Source organism: Orycteropus afer, unplaced genomic scaffold (assembly GCF_000298275.1).
Source record: "Orycteropus afer afer isolate SDZICR_OR568_19922 unplaced genomic scaffold, OryAfe1.0 scaffold00064, whole genome shotgun sequence".
Classification (NCBI taxonomy): Eukaryota; Metazoa; Chordata; class Mammalia; order Tubulidentata; family Orycteropodidae; genus Orycteropus; species Orycteropus afer.
Genome location: NW_006921651.1, coordinates 8441085 through 8465403, shown reverse-complemented (window position 1 = coordinate 8465403; position 24319 = coordinate 8441085). Strand labels below are relative to the sequence as shown.

At 38.3% G+C, this 24319-nt stretch overlaps 1 protein-coding gene across 1 annotated transcript in view; it reads right to left on the bottom strand.

Moving 5' to 3' along the window:
- The window catches only part of HPSE2 (heparanase 2 (inactive)), a 967353-nt gene that overhangs the window by 338925 nt on the left and 604109 nt on the right, over positions 1–24319 (bottom strand). The window contains 2 exon segments of the mRNA XM_007940039.2: positions 6017–6188; positions 21841–22014. Of these exon segments, the coding sequence (XP_007938230.2) occupies positions 6017–6188; positions 21841–22014 (346 nt within the window).

Sequence of the window (24319 nt, the reverse complement as noted above, 5' to 3'; positions counted from 1 at the left end):
ATCTGGGCCTCAGGGAAAATGGTATTTGGTCGTTGCCCAAACCTGGGACAAAAAGAAACAAGAAAACATAAGGATTTGGAAAATATGCAGCTCTTCTCATAATTAAAGGAATTCCAATTTGAACAACTATGAGACATAATCTTGTGCAACAGAGAAACTTAATTATAACAGAGTAAATTAATAAAAACGACAATACTCATTGCTATAGGATAATAGGGAAAATCACGGTGTTGGTAAAGAATATTGAATATAGCATTGACTGCCAGGGTAAACAAAGCTGTCTGGGAAGTATAGCCAGAATGCTCCTTAGAAGTGAGGGTGGCAAGACTTCCTCTTACATACATGCTTTGGACATGCGAGCAGGAGGGACTAGTCCCTGGCAAGGGACACCATGCTTGGTAAAGTAGAAAAAGAAGTCCGTGAAAAAGAAGACCCTCAACTAGATGGATTGACATGGTGGCTGCAACAATGGGCTCCAACATAGGAACAACTGTGAAAATGGCGCAGGACCAGGAAGTGTTTCTTTCGATTGTACATAGTGTCACTAAGAGTCAGAACTGACTTGATGGCACCCATCACCAACAATGGGGAAAAAAAAACTCTAATACATTGCTGCCCTGAAACCTGGTAAAATCACTCTGAAAAGAAAATTGGCAACAAACATAACAGCCATAAAGATTATCATATACTTTGACCCAGCAGCCCCACTTTTTGGAATACAGCCCTAGGACATAATTTAAGGGAAATAAAAAACCTATTTGTATAAAGATGTTTATAGCTGTGCTATATATTACTGGCAAAAACTGGAAAGAGCCCAAATACCCAACAGTGAGGGATGCTTAGGCAGACTTTGCTACATTAATGCAAAGGAATGTTTTATTGCTCTTAAGAATGACAAATATGAGAACTATGTGGAAATAAGGAAAGGGCCATATGAAACAATGAATAAAAAGTACAGAACTCAAAATGATACATATACAATGATCACAACTATGTAAAATTATATTTGTATAACCAGGAGGTTTGGACAAGACTACAGAGCTGGTGATTTAAAGTGCTGACATTTTTGTTATTGTTAGTTCAAGTTGCTAGGGATGTTTATGCGTTCCTAGTTATATATCACTCTATATTTGGTACATATACATTAAGAAAGATAAATCTCTCTCTCTCTCTCTTTTTGATTCATAAGAGAAAAAAATTGCTCATCGGTACCTTTACTTTCCCTAAATGATTTTCTCTATTCTCTTGCGTCCTATTTTAGTTTTTGAATATATATTGTTGTTGCCACCACAACACCCCAGTCACACATATTTCTTTGAACTGTTCTTTATTATTGGGTCAAAGTTTCTTGACTTATTCTTAACAAAGCAGCATCTATGAGCTAACATTTACACCAGCTTCACAACCTGGGATGCCCTACTACACCTTTACTTAGTAACTAATTGAGTGTGTGAACAAAGAAAATGAATGACTCTAAAATGGCCTCTCAGTTTGGGCTGGAGTCTTGGTAGAGGCTTGTCCTAGGTGTGTTTTTTCTTTTTTAATCTATTAATAGATGGAAAAATTTGATCCTGATCTCTGTTATCCTTGAGAAATTGCCCCTCCTTTTAATGAAGTCCAATTCTTCTGGATTCTATCGCTTCTAACATTCATGGCAGAGTTCTTGGGTGGTGCAAATAGTTAAAGTGTTAGGCTGCTAATCAAAAGGTTGAAGGTTCAAGTCCACCCAGAGGCATCTATGAAGAAAGTTCTGGTGATCTGCTTCTGAAAAATGAGCCATTAAAAACTCTGTGGAGCGCAGTTCTACTCTGACACACACGGAGTGACCATGAATTGGAACCCACTTGACGACAACTGGTTAATCTTAAAGGACTTCTGTCTTTGGCTAGCTCCTCCGTCTCCTTTTTCATCTGTTGTTTCTCTTCTCCTGGGTAAGTCTCATCAACATACAAACATGTTCTACCCCCCACATTAAGGAGAGGAAAATTCCATCACCTCCCTTAATCTCATATTTATTTTCATTTTTCTTATTTTCCTTCACAGTAAAATTTCTCTTGAGAGTGTTCATATTATTATTTTGATTTCTTACCTCCCATTCACTCTTCAAACTATGGCTCTCTGGCTTCTCACTGCACTTTTCCTTGAACTGTTTTTCTTAAGGTCACCACTAACCTTGTTGCCCAATCTAATGCCACTTTTCTGACTCACGACACTTGAGCTCCCAGCATCACTCCCTCCTTATTTCAAGTTTTTCTCTTGGTTTTTGTGCTACCTTATCCCCATCCTTCTTGCCTCTGAGATCGCTCCTCCTTTCTCAAGTCTCTAAATGTTGGAGCTCCTCTGAGTTCTCTCCTAGGTCTCTGTCTCTTTCTTTCTACATTATTTAACTAATCTCATCCATTCTCCTGGCCTTAAATCCCATTTACATACTTTCAACATGAATATCTCTAGCACAGATCTTGATCCCTTGACACATATTCAATGATACACTTGCCATCTGCAGTTAGCTTCAAACACAATAAATATAACATGAAGACTGAAGTCATGATTTTCCTCCCAGAACCAGTTATGCTCCTTGTATTTCCCAACTCATTAAATAGTAGCACTATCTGTCCAGTTACTTATGCATCTCTATGCCACATCACCATACCTTTATCCAATATATCATCAAGTCTAATAGATTGTACTTCCAACAATATATTCCACTGCCACCATGCTAGTCTAGGGCTCCATCATTCTTTCTCTGCACTACTGTAGCAGCCTTCTCATTGACTTCCCAGCTTCCTCCAATTCATTTTCCACAGAGTAGATCATATTTTTTATATAATAAATCAAATGATTTCCATGATACCTTAAACATTCAGTATCTTCCTCACTGCACTTAGAAGAAATTCTAAGCCCTTCATCATGCCTATCAGCCCCCATATAATATGATTCCTACTTATTTCTCTAACTCTACCTTTCTCTTGCCACTTTGGCCTTTTTTTTCAGCCTCAGGGTCTTTGTACACACTTCTCTTTCTGCAAAGAACACTGAAAACAGTTTGCTTTTCTCTTTACCTAACTGACTCCTACTCATCCCTTAGATCACACCTTAAATGGCTCTCTTCTTCTTACTTGTCATTTCCTTAAGGAACTCTTTTATGACCTGTGTAACTCAGTCAACCCTCCAACCCTTATCATTCATAGCACCCATACCCATTCATGTATCTCTATGGGGTATTATATTAGTTTAAAGATTAGTCGATTAATGTGTTTTTCCTTTACCATATTGTACTCTCCACACAGCAAAGAGAAGTTTGTGTTCACTATTATACTCTCAGTTCCTAACATGGTACCTGTAACACAGTAGTTGCTCAAGAACATTTGCTGAATGAATGAATGAGTGGTTGACACATGGTCATGCAATGAGAGCAAACTGTGAGTCTTATGAGAATACATTAATATGATCATTAAAGAAAAAGGATTATCTAAAAGCAATAGTGATGTGGACTTAAATGATAGAGTTATTGTTGTTGTTGTTGTTGTTAAGTGCCGTCGAGTCGTTTCCGACTCATAGCGACCCCATGCACAGCAGAACGAAACACTGCCCGATCCCGCACCAGCCCCACAATCCCTGCTATACTCGAGCCCATCATCGCAGCCACTGTATCAATCCATCTTGTTGAAGGCCTCCCCCTCTTTCGTCGACCCTCCACCCTACCAAGCATGACATCCTTCTCCAGGGAATGGTCCCTTCTTACAACATGACCAAAATAGGTGAGACGAAGTCTGGCCATTCTTGCTTCCAAGGAGCATTCTGGCTGCACTTCCTCCAGGACAGATCTGTTAGTTCTTTTAGCAGTCCATGGTACTTTCAGCATTCTTCGCCAGCACCACAACTCAAAAGCATTAGTTTTGCTTTATTAATATATCCCTGAACTGTGACTAAAGTTTGACATACATAATTCTTACCACCAAATTATAACAAGTCCAATGACACCAAAGGAGCCCTGGTGAAACAATGATTAAGCACTTGGCTGCTAACTAAAAGGAAGGCAGTTCAAACTCATCAGCAGTTCTGTAGGGAAAAAAACCTTGTGATCTGCTCCCATAAAGATTACCTGTTGCCCACAAGTCAATTCAGACTCATAGTGACCCTATTAGACAGAGTAGATTGTCCCATAGAGTTTCCAATGCTGTATCTGTGCTAATGAGTCACTATGAGTCAGAATAGTCCATGGCACAGGGCAACAACAAAATGAGACCAACCTTCCTATCTCCATCCACGCCTTTATTCTCCTTCCCTTACATACAGAGTAATTTCAAAGTTTCAATGAGTATTTGAATATGCTTTAAAAGGAAGCCCAGAATTGTACTTGTGGACAGAGGCCAAGATAGTGGAATTGTTCTACAAGAAAGAAGAGAAAATTCCATTTTTGCACTTGATAGAGAAGGACAGAAAAGAGAAGAGTGGGAAAAGACAGAAGGAGTTGAGTAAGGGCTCAGGGACTTTTTGTAAAAAGGCAGAATACCTAAAATTAAATTTTAGGTTGCTAAGGTTGTTACTCTGGTAGCATAGTGGCTAAGGCACTTGACTGCTAACCAGAAGGCTGGCGGTTCAAACCCACCAGCCACTCCTCGGAAGGAAGGTTGGGCAATCTACTTCCATAGTGACACTGCCTCAGCAACCCAAGGAGGGATCATTATGGATCAGATCTGACAAGGTTGTTACAATGAAAATCTTATGTGTTCCCAAGCCTTCAGTAATGGCCGTTATGTTCATTAGCTTAACCAAAAAAAAGAAAAAAAAAAAAAAAACCCAAACTCACTGCTGTCTAGTCGAACCCGACTCACAGCAACCCCTCCTTGGGTTTCCAAGGCAGTATCACTACAATTGTAGATTGCCCAACCGTCCTTCTGAGGAGTGGCTGGTGGATTTGAACCACGAGCCTTCTGATTAGCAGTCAAATGCCCTGGGTACTATGCTACCAGAGCTCCTATTCATTAGCTTAGATCAGGACTAAGAAAGTAGAAAAGGTTGGAGAGAGTCACAAGGGTCATGAGGCCACAAAGACCTTCCAGAAGATGAAGATTTTTCTCTCCTCATACAGCTCTATTTACTTCTATAGCATTTATCTTATCTCAACTGATCTATGCACTTCACGGAAAAATGTATTACTCATCTTTGGATTTGCAGGAATAACTAAGCCCATTCAAAGTGTACCATATAAAAGGTGTGCCTTGGTGCATACCTTGTGTTCCAGATAAACTGAATCTCTCAACCTCATTTTCCCCATCTTTCTTTTTCCTGTTACATCTTGGCTCTTTTTTGACCATAATTCTATCTCTTTGTTGACAATGCATTCATGGTCAGACATTGTCTCTGAGTTTGCATAATTGGACTCCACCTGCATGGATGTCTCACTTATCCAATTTGAGTCTAGCCCACTAGCAGGACTGAAGCAGAAAACCTTTAACATAGTGACTAATACATACCAATGCTTAAAAATTATTTTCATGTTCAGTCAAAATTAAATAACTCAAGTGGTAGCAATTCTGCAGAATATCTGCTATTAAATCTACTGGTTAAATTTTGCTTTAATGTACAAATGTTTATAGTGTCAACTTTTTGACTAAGCTCCACTGGCCAAGACTTTATGAAGCTTTACTTTCTGTAAGAGTATATAGGACTAGAGTAGGTAATCTTTATTTTATTGTTTTGTTTGTTTAAAATAGAAAATTATATTCTGAAATGCTATAATAGTAAATATGGTTTTTCAAACAATGCATTTTTCCAACCCTTCTTGAGATTATAATATCCCTCCCCTAACATCACCACCTTCTGCTAACTGTGAAAGGCCTGAAGAAATGAAATTTTCTTCCACACTGTATAATGAAGCCCTGATTTGATAGCTACTTGGAAAGAATGTCTCTTTTCTTCTTAACATCAAGAAAATAACCAGGAAAAATAGAAATGCATCAATCCATTCCATTAATGAACAATGTCATAAGAACAGCTAAATAATCTGACCTACCCATCAAGGAGGGTGATTACGTTCTTCCTGGGCCGCCCAATATTAGGGCCGTACAAGCTGGCTCTGGAGTAAATCCGGATGGGCTGCAACAAGCTCTTCAGCTGGATGTAATCCTTTCCCAACTGGCTGCCATTTACTGCCCGGCCATGCATAGTTCGATAGTTATTTGGTTCTAGATTAAAAGCAAACATGGAAGTCAGAGTTGAGAAGAGTGAGGCTCTGCCAACTCTCTCCTGTTCACAGATCTCTTTGCCTTTTGCTTAAAAACATGAATAAAATAAACAAACAAACAAAAAAGAGTGAAAGCTAATTTAACTCGAGGAACCATCCCAATAAAAAAATCAAGCTAGCAGTGCGATCTTGCCATTCCATTTATTTTTCAAAGTATTCTTCACAAAAGATCTACTAACTAAAAATTAATGTTCATAAGCAAGAGATCACACTGATTTGCAGATGATAATTCATATGAACGGTAAGAAGGGAAAGCTTCATAAAGGTGATCATTATACTGAAAAGGTAGAAAAAGTTTAATGTCCAAAAAGAGCAAAATGTTTGAGTGAAATAATTTCGAGCAAAATTTTGATGCTCTCCACCCCATCCCACTTCCTGCTTCTATTAATTTGGTAGCTCTAAACAGGCATAGAAAGTCATGGAAACCAGTAGCTCCACTGCTCGACAGGGTGAAGTTGATCTGGAACAGAGTACAAGTCCAGGAGAAGGCCAACATCTCAGTTAGTTTAAGGCTGTCATACTGGAAGGGGCGAGCAATGGAAGAGCAGACTAGCAAGAATGGGAACAGGAATAGTTGGGAAATAAAATAGCAAAATGGTTATCCATGCATTCATGCTGAATATGAAAACTAGGACATGCATAAAATGACATGAGAAAGCATGTCCAAGAAAAAGCTAGTCAATCTTGTAAACTACCTAAACTTGGAATGTGTTCCCCAACTCACACACACATCCGCTAGAAAATCGTGGAAGCCTTATTGGCTCATGATTTAAGCACAACCCCCGACCAATCATTGGCTGACCACTATGCTATGCTGATTCAAGTGAAACATCTAGTAATCCATGTTTAAAAATAAAAACATCAAAAAAAAAAAAAAAAAAAAAAGAAGAAGAAGAAAAAGAGAAGAGACATCAGTAGCTATACAATGTGAGGGAGACAGACTATAGAATTAGTTCAGACAAGTCATGAAACAAAGACAGACAAACAAACCAAAAAAAGAGGCAACAAAAACAATATCTGACATAGGGAAATCAAAAACAATATCTGACATAGGGAAATCAGAGGGAAAATCTAGTGTTATTCCTCTATACTACCTAAAATGTATAGTTTTCATTAAAAAAAAAAAAAAGTATGAGACAGGCAAAGAAACAAGAAAGTGTGACCCATACACAGGAAAAAAATACAGTCAGTAGAAACTACCTTTAGGGGCCCAGATGTTACACTTAGCAGATGAGAACAACAAAACTACTATTATAAGTATGTTCAAAGAACTAAAAAGAACAATAAAGAATCAAAGGAAAGTATAATGTTATTAACTCATCAATTAGAGAATATTAATAAAGATTTAAAAATTATTTTTAAAAAAGAATCAAATGGAAATTCTAAAATTGAAATGACTCGTCACATACAGGGGAAACAACCACAATGAAATGAACCACTGACTTTTCATCAGAAATAATGATGGTGAGAATAACATACTCAAAGTGTTTTACAAAAAAACTATCAACCAGGAATTCTACATGCAGCAAAGTATCTTTCAAAATTGAATGTAAAATATAGACATCCTCAGAAAAACAGAGAAGAAAATTCATTATGAGCACACGTCACTTGTAAGAAATAATAAAGGAAGTTCTTCAGGCTGAAAGAAAAGGAAAGTCAAAAGCACATAAAGAAAGAAAGGACACCAGTAATGGTAATTATGCAGGTAAACAGAATTGACATTAGAAATATATTTATTACCCTTTTCTTCTTTTAACTGATTTAAAACATAGTTGCATAAAACAATAATTATAAAACTACGGTTAGACTTTGGTCATGTTATCCATAGGGACCATTCCCTGAAGAAGGATGTCATGCTTAGTAAGGTGGAGGGTCGATGAAAGAGGGGAAGGCCCTCAACGAGGTGGATGGACACAGTGGAGGTGGCGATGGGCTCAAGTGTAGCAAGAATCATGGAGCTGGCTCAGAACTGGGCAGTGTTTGATTCTTCTGTGCTTAGGGTTGCCATGAGTTGGAGACTACTTGATGGCACTTAACAACAACAACAACATAGTTAGACTTATATAAAGATGTAATACTTATGATAATAACGGCACAATGGAGGGGAAAATGGAACTTCATTAAAGCAAAGTTTCTAATTTTCCCTGGAATTAAGTTAGTGTTACTCTTAAATATACTGTGATAAATTAAGATGCATATTGTAATACCCAGAGAAACTACTGAGAAAATAACTGAAAACAAAACAAATGGATTAAAATGGAATGTTAGACAAGATTTCTTTTGCACAAAAAGTAAAGAAGAAACAGAGAAACAACAACAAAAAAGACATGAGATAAAAAAATGCAAATAGATAAATAGCAAATGTAAATTCAACCATACCAATAATTCATTAAACAAGAAAAGATTAAGCATTCCCACTGAAGGCAGAAATTGTCAGACTGAATTTAACAAAAAAGGAAATTCAACTGGAAAGACACACTTTATATTCAAAGACACAATAAGTTGAAAGTAAAAGAATGAGACAATAGACCATGCAAACAGTAACCACAGAGAGCTGAGCTGGAGTCGCTATACCAATATCAAATACAACAGACTTTGACAATAATGCTGCTTAGAGACAAGTGAGTTATTTTATAATGTTGTTGTTGTTGTTGTTGTTGTTATGTGCTATGGAGTCAGACCTGACTCATAGCAACCCCTCCTGGGGTTTCCGATGCAGTATCACTATGGAAGTAGATTGCCTAACCTCCTTTCTGAGGAGTGGTTGGTGGGTTTGAACTGCCAGCCTTCTGGTTAGCAGTCAAGTGCCTTAGGCACTCTGCTACCAGTAATAAAAGGGTCAATTTGGCAGGAAGGTATAACAATTACAGACACACAGTCACCTACCAACAAAACACCAAAATACATGAAATAAAACTGACTAAATTGAAGAGAGAATTAGAAAATTAAATAATAATAGAATATTTCAATACCATACTCTCAATAATGGAAACACAACTAGACAAAAGTCATGCAGAAGATAGGAAACTTGAGTAACACTATCAACTAACTTGACCTAATTGACACCTACAGAGCATTCCATCCAAAAGCAGCAGATACACACAGTGTACATGAAACATCCTTCAGGCCATAAAGCAAATCTCATAGAGTTAAAAGGATAACAATCATACAACACATGGGCACTGACCACACATGATTAAACTATAATTCAAAAACAGAAAGAAATTTGGGAACTCCACAAATATTAGGAAATTAAACAAATAACCCATAGGTCAAAGAAGAAATCACAAGGGAAATTTTAAAATATTTTGAATTAAATGAAAATATAACATAACATAAAATACTGTATGGGATGCAGCTTAAGCAATGCTTAGGGGAATTTTATAACTTAAGCTATGAAAGGGGGAACAAAATTGACACATCTTTAGCTTGACTGACCAAGAAAAATAGATAAGTCACAGATAACCAAAACCAGGAATGAAGGAGAATACCGCTAACAACCTCACAGTAATGGAAAGAACCATAAGGGAATACTGTGACTAACTTTATGCCAGTAATTTAGACAGCTTAGATGAAATAAAGAGCTCTGGTGGCTCCGTGCCTACAGCATTTGACTGCTGACCAGAAGGCTGGTGTTTCAAACCCACCAGCTGCTCCATGGAAGAACAATGGAGCAATCTACTTCCCAATGGGGGCTGCTAAGACGGAATTGATTTAATAGCAGCGAGGTTTTGTTTGTTTGTTTGTTTTAGATGAAATGGAATCCTAGAAAGATACAAATTACCAATATTTGTGCGATATATATATATATATATATATATATATATATATAGACGCTCTGGTGGCATAGTGCCTAAGTTATTTGATGCTAACCAGAAGGCTGACAGTTCAAACCCACCAGCCGTTCCTTGGAAGGAAGACTGGGCAATGTACATCTGTAAACATACTGCCTCAGAAACCCGAGGAGGGGTGGCTATGAGTCAGAACCAACTCAATATCAGTGAGTTTGGTTTTATATCTGAATAGGCTTATAATAAAAGAGATTGAATTTGTAGTTAAATTCTTCCCACAAAGAAAACTCCACACGTAGATTGACTCACCAGATAATCCTATCAAATATTTAAAGAAGAAATACTATCACTCTTTGCAAATTCTACCAGAAAGTGAAGGTAGAGGAAACACTTCCCAACTCAATGAGATAAACGTTTCCCTGATACCAAAACCATTTATAATTGCATTTATTTATTATATGCTGAAACCCCCCCCCCCACACACACACACAAATTGCAGACAGCAATTGTTTTGATTCTCTGTTGTTGTTGTTATCTGCCATCAAGTTGGACCCTACTCATAGCGACCCTTCCTTGGGTTTCTGAGGTAGTATGACTATGGAAGTAGATTGCCCCATCTTCCTTCCGAGGAGTGGCTGGTGGGTTTGAACCACCAGCCTTCTGGTTAGCAGTCAAGTGCCTTAGCCACTATGCTACCAGAGTACTGTTCTAATAGAATATACCACAAATGTGTGGCTGTAACAAACAGAGGTTTATTCTTTTACAGTTTAAGAGGTTAGAAGTCCAAGTTCAAAGTGTCAGCTCTAGGGGCTGGGTGAAAGCCTTTTGACCTTGAGCTTAAATTCTGCCTCTTGCTCCAGGCCACTGGAGCTGGACGCATTTCTCAACTCAGGCAGCTGCTGGCTGCTGATGCTGACAAACCCAAGGTCGACAAGTAAAATGTCACAGTCCCAAGATTATCAAGCAACACGGCAGGCCACTAGTTCAAGTCCAGAAACAGTCCCTAGATTGGCAGACAATATGGCAGGCTGCTGAATGAAAACTCGGCTCACTGCAGGGTCCACACATGCCAAAATGCTCAGAGACTTTTCTCAAAGCTTCTTCCTATAAACTGGAAGCAGACCACATCCCTAAGGCAGCTACTCAGCTGCTCCAGTAGATTCCACCATGGAGTTGATTACCAGTCTCATCATTGGGAATAATTACATCCAGCTATCCAGCCACTGAAAACCAGGTCCAGTCAAACTGACACATAACCTTAACTACCACAGGAATAAAATATCTGAAAAAATGAGAAGATTATTAGCATAGATTATGAGATGACAATATTGATAGTTAAGATGGCAGTTCTCCCCAAATTGATCTGTAGATTCAATGCTATCTCTACTAAAGTCCCAGCAAGCTTTATTGCAGAAATTAGCAAGCTGATTCTAAAATTTGTATGCAAATGTAAAGCACTTAGGATAGTCAAAACAATTTTTACAAAGTTGGAGGACTTATACTTCCCAGTCACAAACTCAGATATAAGAACTAATGACATACAACTTTCAGAAAAAAATATAGTAGAAAAATTTTTATGATCTTGAGTTAGGCAAAGATAGGACACCAAAAGCACAATCCATAAATGAAAAATTGATAAACTGAACTATATCAAAATTAAAAATATTTACACTTCAAAAGATGTCATTAAGAAAATGAAAAGATTAGCTATAAACTAGGAGAAAATGTTTGCAATCATACATTTGGTAAAGAACTTGTATCCAGAATATAGAAAGAACTCTGACAACTCACTAAGAAGACAGCCGAATTAAAAGAGCAAAAGGTTTGAATAGACATTTCCCAGAGAGGATGTGTGAATAGCTAATAAGGCATGAACAAGTGTTCAACATGTTAGGATACTACTCCAAACTCACTAGAATGGCTAAATAAAAAAGACACACAAAAATAAGTATTGCCAAAGATATAGAGAATGGTACCCTCATGCACCACTGATAAAAATGTAAAATGGTATAGCTATTTTGAAAAGCAGTTTGGCAGTTTAAAAAAAGTTAAATATTAATTAAGACTTAGAAACTCCACTCCCCTTCCAGGTATATTACCAAGAGAAATAAAAGCATATGTCTACATGAAGATGTGTAAGTGAATGTTTATAGCAGCACTATTTATTGTGGTCAAAAGCAGAAACAATCTAAACATGCATCATCCAGTGAATGGAAAGCAAAACATGATCTATCCATAAATTAGAATACTACTCAGCAATAAAAAGGAATCAAATACTGATGTATACAATAAGAACCAAGCAGTAAACGTAACAATGCTCTCTAAACAATACAACATAGCAATAAGCTCTGATAATAATCCTGCTGTGCATGTTAAATTATTGTCAGAAAGGCCAGAGTCATACTGAACATTTCAATTTGAATTATTAAAGAGCAAAATGGTGTGAGAGAGAACATAATGGTACCTTGTTTTCAAATCCTATTCATTATCTACCTTCCCTATTAGGATATAGCCAGGGATCTTCATTTGTTATTTACTGTTGTATCTCTCAAACCTAATACAAAATCTGCTGCAAAAGACCTCTTTAAAGCCAAGTTGTCATTTATGACTAAGGTACACCTGATTCAACCCATGATCTTTTCAATTATACTTGTGAAAGCTGATCAATGAAAAAGGAAGATGGAAGTGCAGCACAATTTGAATTATGGGGTTGGCGGAGAATATCGAATAAACCATGGACTACCTTAAGAGTGAACCAATCCATCTGGCAGGAAGTGCAGCCAGAATGCTTTCTAGAAGCAAGGACAGAGAGACTGCCTCTTGCTTGCTTTAGACATATCATCAGGAAAGGCCAATGGCTGGAAAAGGACATCATATTTGGTGAAGCGGAGGGTCAGCGAAAACAAGGGAAGCCCTCCCTGAGATGGACTGACAAGGTGGCTGCCACAAGGGGCTCAGACACACCAAAGATTGTGAGGATGGCCCAGGACCGGGTGATGTGTCCCTCTGCTATCCACAGGTTGCCATGAGCTGGAACTGACTCCATGGCAACTTACAATAATAGGTGATCAATACATATTTGTTGAAAGAAGCCCAAATGAAGTGAAGAAAGCCAAGAAGTGTTGCTATTTTCAAAGTCACAGTGTAGTAGAAAAGAGTATCTCATTTTCTGGACCATGGCGGTTCGATGTGCTCTCTGTCGCACTATTCTGTTCTAAGCAACTGAGGTAAGCACTTAAAGAACAGAAGGTGACGAAAATTATTTACTATACTACTCCTTAAAGTGTCAACTGAGTCTCGAATCAGCGACAACAAAGCAAATGACGACCTTAGTCATATCAATGACTCATCCACCCTCCACACACAAAGAAGGTATCCCACAAATACTTTCTTCAGTGACCTAACTGTGGCCCTAAATGGGATTTTAGTGACAGAAGGTTCTTCATTAAGACAATGAATGCAAATAATAAATGATACGTTTTAAACATCTCTAACTTCCCTGAACAACCAAAAGATAATTAATGCAAGTGCATGAAAATGTATGTCATTTATCAACACTTTTTGCACATATATTTATATTTTTATCCTGTATAATTTGTTGATTTAACAATGTCTTAATTTATTCTTTACTTCTTTCCAACCACCAGAGCTCCCTCCAGTACCAACATGTGAGGGTTTTGTTCAATAGTTTTCGAGTTAACTCTGCCTTCATCCTTATATAATAAGCTCTTTGGATTTTAGTATATTCACTCTATCATGCAGTAGCGTGTGGAGAAGGTGCTTAGGATACCTTCTAATGCTCACTCCAGCATTTTGTGTAATATTTTGCATACCAAGTACTCAGCATATACATTTTAAGTGCAAGAATAATGAAACAGTATGAATGTATGTAGGGGGTGGAAGTGTGTGGAGAAAGAATTGAGGGAATGAAGGTGAAGAAGGTGAGAAGTAGGGACAGAAAAAGAAAAGTAAGCAGGTGAACAAAGCACATGTTTTCTCTTTCCCCCTCTTTCCCCCTACTAAGCATTAAAACACTAGCCTCTGAGAGAATAATCCCCTCACAGCTCTGGGCCACCTGCCTTCATGAAGAGTTATCTGTGTCAGTTATATATACACAAATACATGTGTATACAATCAAAATGCATCAATGGCTACACATAAATAAATCCTACGTTTATCTGTGCAAACACAGAATAAAAGTTTAATGTATATTGAATGAATAAATAAAGCCAGGCTGCCCCTTGCCAGTTTTATCATGTCTAAGGAGCTGAACTTCCAAAGGTAAGAAATTTGATTTCACCCAGTAGACATCAGGGTACTGAGTCATGTGACCCAAGAAACTAAATCATGTAACTAAAATCATAAGAGAATAATGGGAGATTATATCCAGGGAGCTCTGGTAGCCTAGTGCCTAAGGCACTTGACTGCTAACCAGAAAGCTGGCGGTTCAAACCCACCTGCTACTCCTTGGAAGGAAGATTGGGCAATCTACTTTGGTAGAGATACTGCCTCGGAAACCCAAGGAGGGGTCGCTATGAGTCTCAATCGACTTGTCGGCAGTGAGTTTGGTTTTTTGGTTTTATGCTTACCCATAGAAGCTGACAGATCTATGTGGAAAGCACACGTTTAATTTGTAATGTAGTATAATGGCCATTCAGTTAGAGGTATTGCATTATATTCAGAGAATCGTGTTAAGTATAGCTCTGCAAAGAGTAAACATGATCACCCTGGAGGAGGAAGCTGGATGCAAATTCACAGTCTATACTTCCAGATTTTGATTCCTAGCTTCAAACTCCCCAGGTCGTCCTTACTTAGATTCGCCAGTGGTTAACAGAAATACAAGTGACTGCAATCATCACCTGGCATTCGTCAGTAACAAAGGTTACATTTAAGGAAACGTTTTATATGCACAGAAAGTAAATTTTAAAAAGCTCATATCCAAAAAGTTACAGAATTTAACATCCAACTTTCTTAATCTTCACTTCTTAATATTGGATTGATTTTGCTTTGTGGTCTGTAGCCCACACTATTCACTGATTTCGAAGGAGGAAAACAAATAGTTTAGTCTCTGGAAGTTTAGCCACTCTAGTAGAAACAACCAAAGAAATACCTATAAGTTTTCACAATCCTAGATTTCCTCAAGAGATAAAATACTAGTTAACAATGGGTAGGTGTATGGGAGGACGAGTGATAAGACAACTGACCAGTTCTATCGTCCCTCCCTAAATATGGAAATAGTGATTCGACTCTTACCTCTGTCCAAAAAAAGATAAGGTTATAAAGAAGAAAGCTGACAGGAAATTGGAGAAACAAGTCTAGGCCAGGAGGGTGACTATGCAATGTTCCTGGGGAAGGGGCTAAACATACAAAACAGAATAGATGTATTCAGAATACTTTGGATATCTTAAGAGAGAGGACTCTGAGCACAGGAAAAATGGCCAGTAGTTGCAAAACAAGTTAGAAGAAAATGCAAAACATATTTCCTTCAAACCCTAAAAAGTAAAGATGATAAAAATAGGACCCACAAATATCTAAGTTGGACATATTCTTTATTAAAGTCATATCAATAAATAGTAATGTACTATTTAAAAGGAGGAGGATCAAAAATAAACCAAAAAACAAACCAACAACTGACTAATTCTAGTCTTCCTGACTAAACCCACTGCCCTTGAGTTGATTCCCACTCATACAACCCTGTAGGACAGAGCAGAACTTGCCTCACAGCGTTTCCAAGGCTGCAAATCTTCAGAGAAGCAGACTATCAGACTATCATATGTTCTCCTGCAAAGCACCTGGTGGGTTCAAACTGCTGACCTCTTGGTTGGCAGCCGATGCTTTATCTACTGCACCTCCAGAGCTCCTTAGTCTTCCTGACTGTTGTTGTTGTTGTTGTTGTTATGTGCCGTCGAGTCAGCCCTGACTCATAGCGACTCCTCCTTGGGTTTCCGAGGCAGTATCACTACGGAAGTAGGATTGCCCAACCTTCCTTCCGAGGAGTGGCTGGTGGGTTTGAACCACCAGCCTTCTGGTTAGCAGTCAAGTGCCTTAGCCACTATGCTACCAGAGCTCCTACTAAAAATCACTTGTATCTACCTTGACAGAAACGCTCACAAAAACATTACTAAATACTTTTCACTTTACTGGATTTTAAATCGATAAATTGAGCAATTTTCCTATCAATGACAATGCCTTTTCTCTTCCTCATAAACAATTCTTTGTTTTTGTTCGCCCTACAAAGCCACTTAAGGAGCTCTGGTGGCTCTGTGGGTAAGGCATTGGGCTGCAAACCAAAAGACTGGAGTTTGAACCCACCAGCCACTCTGCAGGAGAAAGATGAGGCAGTCTGCTTCCTGAGGCTGTCTGCGTCTGTAAAGATTTACAGACTTGGACACATTTTGGGGTTTGCTGTTAGTCTGAATCAACTTGATGGCACTACGCCACCAGAGGTGACTAAATGTTATTTTTGCTCGTTGCCATCAATTCGGCTCTCATTTATGACAATCTTGTGTCAGTGTTGGATTACCCAATAATCGCAGTAAGCACAAGTTTACTTGTGCTTGCTTACTGAACAATTTTGTAAGTTTTTACCACATCAAAGATTCTGCTTCCAGGTATAGCTGGCCTCTGTCTCTCTCCCAATCCCATAGTACCTTCCTACACAATCAAAGCCTCTTTTCAAATTTACAATTCCTGATTCTGCCTAAGGCAGTTGACTGTTAAGCCAAAGGCTGGCAGTTCAAACTCACCAGCCACTCCTGGGAAGGAAGGTTGGGCAATCTACTTCCATAGTGATACCACCTCAGAAACCCAAGGAGGGGTCAGCAGTGAGTTTGGTTTTGGTTTAGACAGGGATGGAGTACTCAGTAAGTAAAGTGGTGAAAGATGTAAAAAACTATGTGAAATTGTTCACTACAGAATAGTAAGTAAGCACAAGTAAGCCTATGCTTACCTTGCTTATTGGGTAATCCTACACTGCCTGCTGTATCTATAAAACATGACAAAATGTTGCCCAGTTCCGTGTCATCTTCCTGACTGTAGGTATGTTTGAGTTGGAAGCAACTGAGAGGGCTTGTCTTCCAGCAGTATGTCAAACAATATTCTGTTGTGACCCTTACGATTTCCACTGGCTAATTTTTGGAAGTACATCACTAGGTCTTTTTTCCCTAAACCTCCAAAAATGAAGGCTGCCACCATTGAATTGATTCCAACTCATAGTGATCTTATAGTCCAGAATAGAACTGCCCCCAGGGTTTCCAAGGCTATAACTCTTCAGGGAAGCTGACTGCCACATCTATTTCCCACAGAGTGGCTAAAGCCTGTCCACTATGGTTGATACTCCTGGTGTTTGAAATACTGGGGGCACTGCTTCCAGCATTGTAGCAACATGCAAACCACCATAGTATGACAAGCTGACTGATGGGTGGCAACATTTCTTTAATGTAATTAAAACTCAGCTTTCAAACTAGCTAGCATAATTTGGAGGGAGGCTATGGATGGGAAAGGGTGGGTTCTCAGTTGTCTGGGAAAGATGAACATGTATAGAAAGATGTGTATACTCCCTCTCACCTGCCAGTCGCTCCCCTTACACCAACTGGAGATGTATTTAGTTCAACAAGCTTCCCCACTCAGAGACATCAAAATCCCTGGAAGAATTATTCCTATCAATCACTTGTTCCTAAATTTTAATTGCTTGGGGGCTTATCTACACATGGCTGAGTTTTTTGTTTTTCTTCACAAAAAGCTCTTTACAAAATTTTATGAAGTTAAAAGACTAATTTTAGGTAGCACAATATTTTAAAAAGAAGAAAAGGTTGGACACATATTCTCCAGTTCACCAAAGGCAACATTTGAAACATTACACGTTATTGGCCTCTCTTGTTTAGGGGGAAATAAAGCTTAGCTGAGTGGAGTCTGATATTGCAACAAAGTAAGGATAGGTGGGATATCATGAGTAGACAACCTAAAATACCAAAGAATGTCAAGAAGCATGAAACAGAAGATAGGAGACGGAAGGGCCGGGATAACACTTTGCCTGCTATGCAATTTTGCCTAGTTCAAAGCTGTCCACATTATTCCTGCTTTTGTTGTGGGACGTATGATACCCAGGCTTGTTTAGAAGGTGAAAAGTCGTAGGCTACCCCAGTCATGCCTTCTATAATCAAACAATCTTCAGTTCAGCTCAGTGGGTCTTCATTTGGTCCCTAATTCTCCCCAGATTGTCCCAACTTGATGCAAGAAAGAGAGAAAGGAATAGTAAGAAGAAAGAAGCCAAGAACTGCTTCAGGTAACAGCTAGTGATAGAAGAATAGAATTGTCATAAGACTCTCATCCCTTGTGATCTTATTATGACGACTTCAGATTCTAGAATGCAATAAATAAACACCCAGGCACTCATGTGCCTACACACACACATCTGCACACACACACACACACACAGTTCTATGATAAAACAGGACCAGCTACATAAGTTGTGGGACCCAGTGCAAAATGAGTATATGAGGGCCCAACTTCCAGTTAAATGGAGGAATAGGCAGATAAGCAGCACAGACCCTCTTCAACAAAGCAAACAACAACAACAACAACAACAACAACAAAAACCCAATTGACAGAGATACAGAAGATAATCCTGGAGCCCTGAGCTTTGAAAGGAACTATACAGAAGTGGGTTAGGCACCAACTAGTGGAAAAACCTGAACGAAAACATGAGTACAGAGATGGTTAGAGCTGCAGACTATCAGCTACTCTGACAGGACCAACAGTCTGAATATTTCCACGTGGTGTTAGGACCTGAGAATTGACCCAAAGATCAGCCCTGGTCACCACGGGCTGCAGGGACGACTGTGCTGGTGGCCTATGACTAGGAAGAGAAACAGCAAGGAGGGAGACAACCTGAGCTGTTGACTTCCCGCTGTCCAGAGGGTGTAGCCATTTTGATTGTTTACACGTGGCGGCCATTTTGGATATTTAAAGTGATCAAGCGCACAGCCATTTTGAATGTTTACAAGTGGTGGCCATTTTGGATATTTAAAGTGACCGAGGGTGCAGCCATTTTGAATCTTTACAAATGGCAACCATTTTGGATTTTAAAGTGATAGCATTCTCATTCAGATTCCAGGGACCTAAGCATAGGCTCTGTTTGCTAAGTTCGGCAGGGACATACGAGAGGCTGACAACAGGAAAGGGGACAGGTGGTAAGTGTATAAGTGCTGTCAACTAGCAAATAGAGGAGCACAGTACCCTGCTGCATAGATAAAATACAAACAAAACAAAGAAAACAAAAATCATGGGCAAGTCACTCCAACATACAATCACCAATTAAATATAAACACAAAACATCATAATGCCTCAGAGACAACAGAGCATCACAGTTCACACAAAGAAGCAAGATAAAGTAGGAGAAACAAGGGACCAGGAAACAGACCCAAAATACATCCCTGAGGAAGATCCAGCATTGGAACTCCCTGATAAGAAATTCAAAAGAATTATAGTTATGTATCTTCAATGAATTGAGAGACAGATCAAGGAAAACACAGAGAAACCCTAGAACCATTTCGAAAGACAATACAAGAATAAAATGACAAAATAAATGAAAAAGTTGAAATGATACAAAATCTACACACAGAAATCCATAAGATTAATACTAAATTGTCAGAAAAAGATAAGACATTGAATGGGCAAAGGTGCAGAACTGAATCAATGGAAGACAGAATTAGTGAGATTGAAGGCAAATACCTCAATACTTCTTTGGAAAGGGATCAATCAGAAAAAAGATCAAAACAAAATGAAGAAATCCTAAGGTTCATGTGAGATACCATCAAAAGGAATAACCTACGTGTAATAGGAATTCCAGAACAGGAAGACACAAAACCACAGAGAAAATTGTCGAAGATTTTTGGAAGAGAATTTTCCTGGCATGATGAAAGATGAGAATATATCCATTCAGGAAGTCCAACAAACCCCAAACAGGATAGACCCAAAAGAAAATCACCCAGACATATCATCATCAAACTTACCAAAACCAAAGATAAAGAAAGAATCTTGGGAGCAGCATGGGAAAAATGAAGAGTTACCTATAAGGGGCAACCAATAAGACTAAGCTCAGATTTCTCGACAAAAACCATGCAGGCAAGAAGACAATGGGATGATATATATAAAATATTGAAAGAAAAAAATTTCCAACCAAGAATTATGTACCCAGCACAATTGTCCCTCAAATATGATGGTGAAATTAGGACATTTCCAGATAAGCAGAAATTAAGAGAATTTGTTAAAACTAGACCAACTTTACAAGAGATGCTAAAGGGAACCCTTTGGACAGAGAAGCAACAACAGCCAACAACAACTGACCATTAGCACACATGATGATATAACCCAGAAAGCAACCCAACTATGGAAGTATCCAAAGTAAAGAAGCCTACAAGATTGTAAATAGGGAACCAGAGACATTAATTGACAAATGAGAACAACTACAAACCAAAAAGAAGGAAAAAACTGTGTTGTTACAGAACTTCTTGATGGTAGGGAAGTCAAGATAGAATGGACTATTCTAGACTTAGGAAGAAAACTATAAATCACAGAGTAACCTCAAAGAAAAATGATAAACCTCCACATCAAAAAAGAGGACCAGCATAAATATTCAGCAAACACTAAAACAACAGCAATGAAGGAGGTGATAACACAATTCATAAGCAAAACAAGCTCAGCATATAAAATTATATGGAACAAAGAAATCAACACCATGAAAAAGCACATAACAAAAATTACAGCAACAAATTCATATTTCCCAATTTATTACATATCTGGCAAGGGACTTATCTCTATGATTTATAGTGGAAGAGTGGATGAACAAACCATGGTACGTACACATAATGGAATGCTATGTAGCGCTAAAGAATAATGTAGGGTCTGCAAAACACCATGTAATATGAATGAAATTGGAAGACATTATGCTGAGTGACATAAGTCAATCACAGAAGAACAAATATAGTACTAGTTCGTTGTTGTGGAGGGTCAAGGAAAGGTTTATATATGGAGGGAAACTTTCTTTGTTGGTTGCCAGGGGTGGGAGAGGAGAGAAGAGAACACTGCAAAAAAAAGAAAAAAAAAATTGACCCATGTCACTTTAGTTTTGTGTATTTCACTGTACATAAATTATATTGAAATAAAGTGTGTTTTAAAAAATATGAGGGCCCTTGTCAAAAAAAAAAAAAAGAATTTTTAAACTAAGCATGGGCCTCTTCTAAGCATGAGGCCATGAACACCTACACATGACATAGAAACATGAATCTAGTCCTGGTTAAATGGTTTCAGAAATATCAGGTGAAAAAAGTTCTTTGCAGCAGGATTTCTCAGAGCTTTTTGTATGCTAATGTTCATCAAGAATTGTTGACACATATTCTGTGTAACAGTCTCTAAATATACTTGCTCGAAAGCTTCTTTTGAGTTATTCCCTCATAAGAATTATCTTGTAAGGCCAAAGTTCTGTAAAACACACGTAAAATGGAGATCTTTGCTGTGCAGGTGGATTGTGTCTGCTTTAACATCAGTTAATTAATCGAGTAGGCATTTTCTCCATTATTTGGAACAAGGTAATGAGAGGTGATTATACATGCAAATGGTAGGAATTCACTAAGTCCTTTCCTATTTGGTCTTTCACCATTTGGTTGGTCAACCCTGTGGCCTCACAGCCCAAATATTTTCTGGCAAGTGCCCTAGAGATGGTCTAACTGAAACTGTATCCCAAGGCAACTAATTTCATCCCCTTTTTCTTGTCAATTCAGAGCAAAGAACATCCTTACTTACCATTACCCAGTTCCCAAGAAATGTTGTACTTTTTGCTGGCACTGTACTTCAACAGACTCAGGGCACTAGAACTGTTCCAGGAGTTATTGGGATTACGACGCAGTGCATTTAGAGCAAATATCAGGTGGAGTCCAGAGCAATCAGCAAAGTTATAAAGTTTGTCTAGAGACCTGGCTGGGAAGAAGCAGAGAAAGGCTTGTAACTTTCAAATCAATATTCCAACAAAAGGAAAATATTAGCTACTATAAAAGCCTTTCTATGACCTTCCTCTTCATAGGGAATTAGACAGGCTTCTTAAAGGGACTGTTACCTTTCAGTTCAGGGAGCATTTCAAAGTGACTTTAGAAAGCAGCACATACATTTCCAGATAGAGGTTGTAAACTGGCAACCAATCCCAGTCCATAGTTTGTTAAAAAAAATAAAATAAAATAGTTGAATTGCTGACATTTAAGAATAAGCAGATTTTACAAATTAGCTGGATTTCTAGCCTTTCCTGAAACATCAGAAGATTTGGCACTAAACCCAAAAACCCACTGCCATCAAGTAAATTCTGACTCATAGCAGCCCTTCAGAGTAGATTTACAGAGTAGCTGTAAATCTTCACGGAAGCAGACAGTTTCATCTTTCTCCTGCAGAGCAGCTTGAATCACCAACCTTTGGGTTGGCTGCTCAGCACTTTAACCACTGTGCCACCAGGGCTACTTTGTACTGGGTCTATATTCCTCCATGACAGCATGACGGAACTAGTGTCAAAGGATAAGAGCAGGAAAGATGGCTGCCTGGTGAGTCTAGGAAAATAGCTCAGCCTAGCAACACGTCTAAGACAGTTTGCTCAAGTCTCAATTTCTAATATTTTTCAGTATGGAAATACCACCACCATATGTTTCATTGTCAAATGCCAGCAACTGTATTGACCACCACCCCATAGCCATGCCCTTCCTACATGTCTGTCACCACTCGTCTTGCCCTGGCTCTCACGTCCACTGGCATGACTTATAACACAATGTTGGTCCTGGGCTATCTGCTTCTAGATTCTCCCTGTTTTGCCAGATTCACCTTTCCCGAAATCACGATCATCAGTTTCACTCACTCCTCAAAATCTTAGTATATTTTAATATAGTCTTTTTTTCCCTTAGATTTGTGTTCCAGGGCCCTATCACTCAGCCCTAACCTCTTCCCCAACCTTGGGTCTCTCTGTTGCTCCCAGTGAATTCTGGGTTGGTGTTAGTCTGCTCTATTCATTATAGATCCCTTTGCCCAGTTCACTACCTTTGCTCTAACTATTCTCCTCACTTGGTATGCCCTAATTACTCTTTTAAATACATCACGCCTTTTTAAATGTCTTTTTAGACAGTGTTCCCCAAGGTATGCATGACATGACTTTAGGTGACTCACAGAAAAAAAAAAAAAAGTTAATTATCACATACAGAGGTTTACATTATCTTAGTATTTACTATGTAAGTCCTTAGAGCAGAGTTTCTCCAATGAGATTCCATGAAATGCAAGGGTTCCACAGATGTCACTAGGGTCTCCACAAGAGATTGGTACATAGTGACAAGGCAGTCCCATTAGCAATTTAGTTATAGGTCTTTCAGACCTGTAAAGTATGACTACGAATGTTTTGCTGACTCCATTATCAGTTTCTGAAGCAGGATATGGTGGCAGGGGGTGAGGGTGGGTGGGAAGGGTGCTGCTGCCAATTTTGATTGCTTACATGTGGGAGAAAGCTTTTTCTTGTTTAAGAAGCATAAAGAATAAGAACAGAATTGGTCTCATTTCAATTAAAAACAAAAAGCAATATGAACTTGTCTCACAGTCAACCCAGAACTGAGCAATTATAAAACAAAAAACATCATTAATTTTCACATTAAAGAAATAAATTTAATTACTTAGTTTTAGTTCCAAAGTAACATTTGATATGCACTTTAGGTCTATTAAAGAGCTCATGAAGCCATCACATGTGGATAATAAATTTGTAATTATCTACTTGTGCCTGATCATGTCACTCTGTAAGAATTTTTTTCATTGTCTTATATAAAATTATATCTTGAGCTATATTTTTATTCATATTGTTTCACTTGTAGCTTTCATAGCTTTACTATTTAATATTGTCAATACATTTTCATATTGGAAATAACATTAAAGTGAATTCACAATCTTTACTTAAATCTAACAAGCTATATATTTCATTTTGGCTTAGACCACATATTTAACAAAAGACACATTATGTTTGCCTTATGAGGTTTTAAATTCAAGAAAAAGGAAAGAAGCGATTGATTTCAAGAAAGAAATTTCACCACTCATTTTTTCCTTTTTAAGATGATGGCTTAAAAAAAAAAAAAAAAAGAATGATTGCCTAAAATAGTCTTGTTATACAGAGCAAAAACATCCTATTCTTGCATTTACCGTATATACCACATAGTGTAGGAGCTCTGGTAGCATAGTGGCTAAGGCACTTGACTGCTAACCAGAAGGCTGG